Source organism: Rhagoletis pomonella, unplaced genomic scaffold, assembly GCF_013731165.1.
Source record: "Rhagoletis pomonella isolate Grant_MI unplaced genomic scaffold, Rhpom_1.0 Rhpom_scaffold_02956, whole genome shotgun sequence".
NCBI lineage: Eukaryota > Metazoa > Arthropoda > Insecta > Diptera > Tephritidae > Rhagoletis > Rhagoletis pomonella.
Genome location: NW_023461509.1, coordinates 3,446 through 12,729, shown reverse-complemented (window position 1 = coordinate 12,729; position 9,284 = coordinate 3,446). Strand labels below are relative to the sequence as shown.

At 35.8% G+C, this 9,284-nt stretch overlaps 2 protein-coding genes across 2 annotated transcripts; both read right to left on the bottom strand.

Annotated features, from left to right (window-relative positions):
* Positions 1-5,658: 5,658 nt before the first annotated feature.
* LOC118753861 (ras-interacting protein RIP3-like) lies at positions 5,659-6,135 on the bottom strand. The gene has a single exon (XM_036488734.1). It carries the CDS (start codon positions 6,133-6,135, stop codon positions 5,659-5,661), a length of 477 nt encoding a protein of 158 aa, XP_036344627.1.
* Positions 6,136-6,380: 245 nt separating this feature from the next.
* LOC118753859 (nephrin-like) lies at positions 6,381-8,591 on the bottom strand (the record flags this gene model as incomplete). Its single annotated transcript, XM_036488733.1, has 3 exons — positions 6,381-6,776; positions 7,709-8,132; positions 8,194-8,591. Coding segments are annotated over 3 exons (838 nt in total), but the record flags the coding sequence as incomplete, so codon positions are not given.
* Positions 8,592-9,284: the final 693 nt, after the last annotated feature.

The window sequence follows — 9,284 nt, the reverse complement described above, 5'->3', positions numbered from 1 at the left end:
CCATAATAATAACACCATCCCCCAAAAAAAAAGTTATCAAAAATCAACGCGAATTCTTAGCCAAATTAGACTTTTACTTTCTTAGCTATAATTTAATTGGGTATAAAAGTGCAAACTAGAATTATCTCAAAATTCTTATTAAAAAGTTTGTAGTAAAATTTTATCGAATTTTCTTAATTTTTCTACAAAGTTTGAAATTTCGACATATATGGCTTAGGTAAGGTAATAAACACTAAACAAACAAGAGAATAGAATAGAAATCGCTGCATCTTTTTAGGCGCATCAATATTACATAGTTAAATCCCGAGTAATAAAAGGGAGGTAAAAAGAGTCAAAGCTGGTCCAAATGTCATTTCCTATCATTTTTCACATGCCTGCACGTATTCAACGTAGCAAACGGTCTTGCTCGCAAACACAATATAGATATTAGCCAACCGTTTTGGGTTGTTGTTATAGTAATCGTTGTTGTTGTAGCTATATTCACCCTGCAGGGAAACCGCGGACTAGTGAATGAAATTTCTAGTTCCGTAGAAGTCTTTATCGCCAAAAAGGAACTAGTCCGATAGGAACTAGATCCCCACCAGTCCAAAATCGGCGAAAAGTTGTACTTTTAAAAATCTATTTTTTTCAGTTTTTTCACTAGAAATCTATATCTAAAGTGACGAATTTAGAAATGGTTCGTAACTATAGAAAAAGGGATGCAGAACGAACTAGATCTTATTTGTCGAATTTAGAACTAGTTCGGAACTATCGAATAAGGGATGCAGCGGGGGGCTTATTTACTTTACATAGACAAGTGTTCGGCGATTTTTTTGTTCAAATACGCTTCTATTCTGTGCTTCTCAGATGCTTTTTCATAGCTTGGTAATACAAAACTAAAATTTGTGTTAACATTTCAACATCTTGGGACCGTCTGGAATATAAGAAATAACAGCGAGCGCCTCTGCAAACGCAGCTACAGCCAAAGGTATGTAAACGTACATTTCTTCATTCAAACAAATTTTATTTCAAATTGAAAACCCATTTCTTCCAAAATAACTTAAAATCGCGCCACGGATGAACCAAAAAGATTGAAAAATCATGATACTTTTTTCTTTCGTCCGTCGATTTTCGAACTGGTTCGGAACTATAGAATTTAGGTCTAGTTCGGAACTATCGAAAAAGGGATGCAGCGGGCAATTGACACTTTCTAGGACATCGCCATGTTAAATTCGCCAGTTGCTTGCATGCAAAAGAGATTTATCGCGAACCAGTACTGGGTCTAAATGTACTAGAAGCGCACCAGTTCAGAACTAGAGATTTTCCCCACAGGGACGTTAAAAGTAGCCATCATTTCAGGATAATTTTCTTGTTTTGTCATAACTCACATATTTTACTGCAAATATGAGTGGTGGTTTATTGTTTTTGCTTACGTCAGAAATTTAATTTAAGTCGCACTAAAATTGAGTTCTGAACCATAGTGCAGCGGGTTGAAAATTTTCATTTAACTCTTAGTTGTCAAAAATTTGAAATCCGGAGTACTTTTCTATCAATTGGCACAGGCGTTTTGCGCAAATAAGCAGGCATGTTCTGTAAATCGTTTTCGATCAACATTTTCGGATTTTCCGTTTTTAAATCGTATGACACGTTCTGTAAATCGTTCCGTTTTTGTTTTTTTCGAACATTGCCAAATCGATTTGTCACCCTGTTCTGGAAAACGAAATCGGTAAAATTTTACTGTTTTGTATTCGGCAACGTAGACGAGAGCGGTTTGAAATTTTAAAATATTTTGTATCAATAATACGCATAACAATGTAAGTATTATCATGAAATATATCATCTTATTTGTAAATAAACGTTAAATATCAAAAATATTCAGGGGGAAACACAAGAACATCATATCAAGATGGAACAGTTGGTACATGAAAAAGTCAAAATAAAAATGAGGATGCTCGAGTTAGAATCATCAATGAGGTGATTAATATGTAAATATTTATGCTGAGTTTTTGTTATAGTGAATTTACATGATTCAACTTTCACAGGCGATTAGTTGAACCAAAAGATGAACGAAAGTAGGCAGCCGACCAACTTCATTGAAAGCGATTAGTTGAAAGGCCGTTTACACCAGGCGATTGTTGCTTTCAACTAAAAATCGCCTGAAAAATCTCCTCATGTAAATTCCCTATAAATTTATTTTTTTATAAGTGAATAAAGTTTACGTTCTGTTCTATAATATTAAATTATTCGCAATTAAGTCTCTTAAATTTCGGCCAACATTATTCAAATTTGTATTTTTTCGAGTTCAGTATTTTTTTCAAAAATTTCTTCAGGTTGGGTTGTGCTTTCTGTTTCTACAAAGTCTTCTGTTTGATAATGCCTACAAATGCTATGTAAAGCACAGCAAATATTTATAATCTTAACTACTTTTTGTGGGGCATATGGTAATGCGATTTTTAGACATATGACCCTGCTTTTAAGAACTCCTATTACTCTCTCTATGATATTACGAGCTTTGGCATGTTGGAGATTAAACCTATGTTGTGGTGATCCCGGATTAGGATCTCTATACGGTGTCAATAAAAATGCTTCTATTCCGAATCCGGAATCACCAAGTAACCAGGATCCGCGGTCACCAGCTTCATATTTTGACAAATAATGTTGCTTTGCATTACTCATATTAAAAACAAAAGCATCATGGCTTGATCCAGGCCGGCTTGCATCTACTGCTCGTATAACCATATCGGAATCACAAATCTGTAAATTCCAAAAAATTGTAACTTAAAAACGTGCTTATGCTGTTCAATTTCATACTTACAATCATTGCATTTATGCTAAAGTAACCTTTTCTGTTATAAAAAAGATGCTCATTCTCCAAAGGTTTTACTAACGCTACGTGAGTTCCATCAATACAGCCAATTACACCTGGGATTTCAAATTTTTCCACAAAATGTAGTTTGCATTTCCTCAAATCCTCCGCCGATCTGTCCAACTTAATCCACTTAGGACACAGCACAGTTTCCAAAGCATTGATAATTTCTGACAATATTTTAGATACTGTGCTTCTACTCAAAGCAATGTCAGTATCCTTGCCGACAGAACATTGGAATGAGCCTTCTGCGAGGAATCGAAGGCAGGCTGCTAGCTTGATAAGTAACGGTATAGATGTTTCCCTGACAAATGGAGTTATCTCGTTCAATACTTCTAAAAAAGCACTCTTACTAAAACGATAGTTCGCAATAAATCTAAAAGCAGTTAAATTTAAACAGGCAAACTCCTCGAACGTTTGTTCAAAACTTACATTGAATCAGGCGTACTTAGGGGGTTAGATTCATCTCTTAACCGTCGTCGATTAACCCTCATTTGATAACGTTGCTCCCTTTCATTCAATGCGTAAGCTGCCATAAAAAACATTTTATTTAAAAAAAAAAATTCGTTTAAATTCAATTTTTCTAACAACCACCTCTTTTGTCATGGGGTGTGTTCAGTTGACATAAAGCCGTCAGCTGTTTCGAATTTCAAAGAAATCGAACGAATTACAGAACACCTAAAATAAAATCGCTCGAATTGTCATTTCGGTTCCGAATTCAAATCGTACGAATTTCAGAACATTCCTGAAGGTTATGAAATGCGTTTTATTTAAATCATTTAAAAAATTAGTCATTTATGTATACCATTTTATGTGGAACTAGCAGACCCGGCGAACTTCGTCCCACCCAAAATTTTAATTTTTCTCAACAATTCAATTCAATTTCACCAACAATTCACGTTTACGATTTTCATTGGCACATTCATCTGCTAAGATTATGGTTTGGTGGTCATTTGCCGCTTTAAATAACCTAAAGAAAGTGAATCCGTGAAGTGATCCGTGAAGAAGTTCTTGAAATTCTCCAACTGTGCAGCATTTCATAGCACGGCTATTCGCAAAACGAAGTAAATTTGAAGAATCTTTTCCTCTTCACTCCCTGGCGGCAACAATGACCCGGTTCTATAGTGAATCTGTGCTAGAAGCTTTACAGTATAGTTGGTGGAAATTTCAAATTGGGTGGGAATCATTTTTCTACAGAAATGCAATATACATCTACTTATTTCAGACGAAATACCTTAACAGCTTCAACGCATAATAATATTGGAAATCACATCCATTGGGCCAATCGTAACACAGGAGGGTTCGATATACTCAATGGTGAACAGGTCGATTTAATCTGACCTTCACGGCACCTTTTCTCACTTGGCTATTTTTAGTAACTAGTATCGCCCAGTTGTCGAAATTCGACATTTTTTCATACACTTTTAAATTTTGCTTATCACCAATATTGACTTCTTTATGCGAATGACGATTTTGAAGTCCACCACCAAAATTTAAACTTAAATCCAAATTTCTTAGTATTTCGAAATTATACTGAGAAAGGAACCGCAATTCTCATATATAAAAAATATGTGTATGTACATATGTATAGTGTATGTATAGATGAGATGCCTAACGGTTCCTGACTGACTATTATGTTAAACATATACCATTGCTGCTTTTGTTGCTATTATGTGTTCTAAAGATGAAGCAAATCTGACCACAGATTTTAATGATAGCTCTCAATTAGAGACAAACTCACTGATCCTTTCAAAAATCATTACACAAAATAACAATCATTCAATGCGATTTAGAAATCTGGTAGAAAATGGTACCAATTAAATAATTCTTGCCATTTTATATGTATATACATGTTGGTGTATCAAATTCCATTACCTTATCATAAGTGGGCCCAGATATAAGCGATATGGAATTTTCGCAATAAGTTCGGTAATGATAATATACGCAGCTGTGTAAAATTTCAGAACGTTAGCTTAAGCGGTTATACAGATAAGCGAAATGAGCAGTTCAGCTGTATGGGAGGTGCGCCTCGCCCCCTTTTTCAATACCTACCGCTTTTCGCAGTAAGTACGATATTGAAAGCATATGTTGCTGTGTCAAATTTCTGGACGTTAGCATAAGCGGTTCCAGGGAAAAGCGATAGGAGAATTTCAGTTTATTATTTATTATTTAGTATTTATATGTAGAATAACTCGACTCCAGCGCCAATTGGCAGCACGTTTTTGCAATACTATTGCTCTTACCATGACCAATACATATTTAAAATATTAGCCAAATCGAGCCATAAATAAATTTTTTAGTAAAAACTCAACTACAGCGCAACTGGCGGATTGAATTGTGAAACTAAACCATCCAGAGACCTACTCAAACACACACAAAAAATTTCGTTAAAATCCGTGCAATCATTTAAGAGGATTTGACTCACAAACACACCTACAGAAGAATGATATATACATTCAAAGATAGCTAAAAATCGGTACGTTTGTAGGCCTCACGCCCCCTTTTCAAATAGCCCCAATTTTCTCCATGAGCATGGGGTTGATTTCATATACATACAAATCGCCATACGAAGTTCCAGTACTCTACCATGAATACTTTCAGAGATACGCAGTATAAAATTTCGGTTTGTATGGGAGGTGCCACGCCCTCTTTACCAATACCACCCATTTTTCTTCGTGAATATGCGAAGATTAAAAAAGGCAGTAGTCCCAGCGCGGTTTAAAAATTAATCCCAAATGTTTGACCGTGTAGCGGTCCATTCCTGTCTGTATGGCCGCATTTTTAGTTGTTTCGTTTTTCAACTTTTCTTGCGCTTAACCTTTGTTTCCAGTGTAAGTGCTTTCACTCAAGCCGATTTGTGCTTGTTCAGCAAGAATAGGCCGGTTTTTTGACATCGCTGTGCAGTTGGCAGGTACCGGTGTGTTTGTGGTTGTTGTTGTTGGCGCATTTGAGGTAGTCAAAGAAGTCACTGTACTAGTTGTTGCTGCAGCTATATTTGGGGATATGTTATCGCTTACCGAATTTGATGTAAGCGTTGGGCGTGAAATGTGATACGGCACAGGTGAAGCGCACTCTTCAATCCAAGACATCGGAGTCGTCGATGTTAAGTTTGGAGGACAAGTCCGCTGACTTGAATCTTGAGGAGGTTCGAGGGTGGTCGATGGATTGGGCTTTGTGCTTTCGCTGTCACTCTGGCATCGAATAAAGTAGTATGCGTTGTTGTGTTGAACTGAAAGCCGGCGCTCATTTCGCTCGCGTTGTTTCTGGGCACAGATTTCAGCTTGATTCATTGCTTTCTGTTTTCATTTGGTTTGTTTGTTTATTTATTTTTATTATTATTTTTTATTATTTTTTATATTTGTTTTTGTTTTATTAAATTAGCCCAATATGTAATGACTACGGAGCGAACTTAAAAAAACACGTCGCACTCTTCGACGTTCGAAGAGCTAAATTAAAAAATTATTTACATATTCAGTAAAAACAGATAAAAACGGAAAAATCCTGAAGTAAATCAAAAAATATTTTTGATCTTGTTTAAAACACGTTGCTTTAAGGTTTGGAACCACTTTGCGGATCCAGCTTATTTTCTATTAAATACATCTGAAAAGTTCTAAAGTTAGACAAAAGTAATTTTTTATGCATTATTGTATACCGCTAAATGCATTTGATACTGACATAAAGTCATTGCGTCCTTTACGTGGACATATAATAAGCTCTTGTCTAAAGCCCAGATAATCTTGCATCGCGCATTCCTATGCTTTGCAGCGTCTAGTCCTTGAGTCCCCTCAGGCTCCACGCATCTTCCAGTTCAAGCTGCGTACGCATTGCGAAACTCCATGTTGACCAATTTTCGGAGCCAACCAGCTTCTCCATATTATGCGCCATAGATAGAGGTCTCATCGCGATGTATTCTGCTCACAAACAGTTGATCCTTAAGTAATTAAATTTTGTTTAATGCAAGTGACCCATAACCTTTTAGCAGAGCGTTCTTTATTGAAAGAGCTTTGTGAAGTAAGTGAAAATTTTTAACATTTCATAAGACATTATACAAACGAATATTCAAAGCTTTGCATATAAATTTGTTCGCATGAAGGTAGAATACAACAAGTATATACAACAGTTTTATCATTTTTTGATGCTGAGTTGAACCGGGCGGGAACCCAGGCGCTGCGGAATAGGAGCGCGCACTGCTAACCACTATACCACAGCGACGGTATTAATCAATTATTGAATGAGTGTTAAATAATGCTGACTTCCAAAACGTAGCAATACAATGTTTGGATACTGTTCTACTACGGTATTTAAACTGTTTTTATATGCAGAGTTGCGAAACATTGTAACCACATACATTGCATATTTTAAATACTTAATATAACAATGATTACCCTTTCGAAACATTCCATTTTTAAAACACCGATGGTAACCAAAAACAAACGAAGCATCAACTTTGTTTCTGATGCTCTTATTATTCTAGCGTTTCGGTAACTTCGGATGCGTTTAGAAAAGTATGCATTGTCAACATTTTGTAGTTCGGCGTTATGGAACAATATATGTACTTTATACGGACGCAAAACAATTGACGTTTTGGAAGTCGGCCTATATTATTAGATAAAAACAAATCATTCGACCATCATTTTACCGTACTAAGCACAATTAGTCTTCCTTTTGATTTGATAAAAATTTTGCAACAATCGAATGTTGTTTGTCAAAAATATGACAGATAACTCTATAGAACCAAACTGCGTACATTTAAATATTTTCAAAATTTAAGAATGTAAGAAGTAGGTATGTACATATATAAACTTTGTAAATGATTTAAATATATACATATATGTGTAAAACTTGAAAATTAGTATAGTTCACCTGTATCGAACTCTATATGAAGCTTTTAATCCTCCATCAAATCCCGGAGTCCATGCTAAAGTTACACTATCGTGTGTTACATTAAGTATATTCAAACTAAGTGGAGTATCTGGCTGGGAAGTAATGTCCAACCGAATAGATTCCGTAGCCTGACCCAATTCATTCGTTACCACACATTCATAAGCTCCATAATCGGCCGGTGCCACTTTTTCAATGATAAGAGTGGATTCATAGGTCAGGGGATCAATTTTCTTTTCTTCAACCTCATACTTATATGTGCGATTTACTGGAAGGTCTTTGCTTTCTTGACGCCATATGAAGTTTGGTTTTGGGGCAGATTGGGCGCGACATGGTAGGCGTCCTCGTTCACCTGTACCACTCGCTGCGCGTAAAAAAGTTGGCGATTTATCGATTTCAGGTGCAACTATTACAAAATAAAAAATATAATCTTTTCTAAATTCAATGATGTCATCTACGTGACTTACATTTGACAATGAGTTGAACATCGCGATTTGTCGGATTTGCAACACGATTATCAGCAATGCACCGAAAACTTCCGACGTCATCGCGACTTGCGTCTTTTATATGCAGATATGAGGTTCCATTTACAAATGACGTTGTGGTTCTTGATGCAATGTCATACGCCACTCTCTCCCATTTAATGTGTTCCTCGGTTAACGGTTTTCCTTCTACGGTACAAGATAACACCGCATCTCCGCCAGGATTCACTACAACATTTTCCGATATAGCTTTTATAGTAGTACCATCTGCAAATAAAAAAAGGTGTTGGTTGATTTTACCAACAGGGTGGGAAGATGAGATGTTGTCTTGATTAAGTTTCAGGGTTGTGATCCCAAAATACACCAAAGAAATACAATCGTGGCTGACGAAGATATAATAAAAATGTATTCAATATGTTGCAGCATTTTTCTGTACGTATTGCGCTCAATATTTCTTCTTAAATTAATAATTTCTGAACAGCTTACAGTCTGGTTTACAAGCATTAGGGAGTGATTACAATGCCAGCTTGGAGTTGAGAGTATTTTCCCCTTCTATCTTCAATATCTGATTGGAGAGCGGTATGGCTTTCATAATAACATAATCGGATTTCGAACTTCAAATGCAACTAAAATTTCACTCCAAACTGAGACGTAGCAAGTAATTTTTAAGCAAAAAACAAAACTGACTTCAATTCTCATATAAAAATTTAAGATTATCGTTAATTTCTTCATAATCCAATGATCAGATTTAAACCAAATTAGTATGGGACCACCTGTGAGGTAACACCTTTCCTTAAAAAAGGATTATAGCAATCGGTTAATGTGGTCCAAAATTATGCGGTAACATACATAGAAAAAAATAAAAATAATCAGACGAATTGATAGCCCTCTCCTTTTTGTGAGTTCAGTTAAAAAGAACACCATTAAAAAGAAAAAAGCATTCTCCGCAAGAATCGAACTTAGGTATTCTGCGTTAAGATGGAATCGAAAGAGGAAGAGAGAAAACATCTTTCGAAATCAGCTGTTTGCCTAGGAATGTGTGAAATCGAAACAAAACAAAGAAATATTTGCCACCA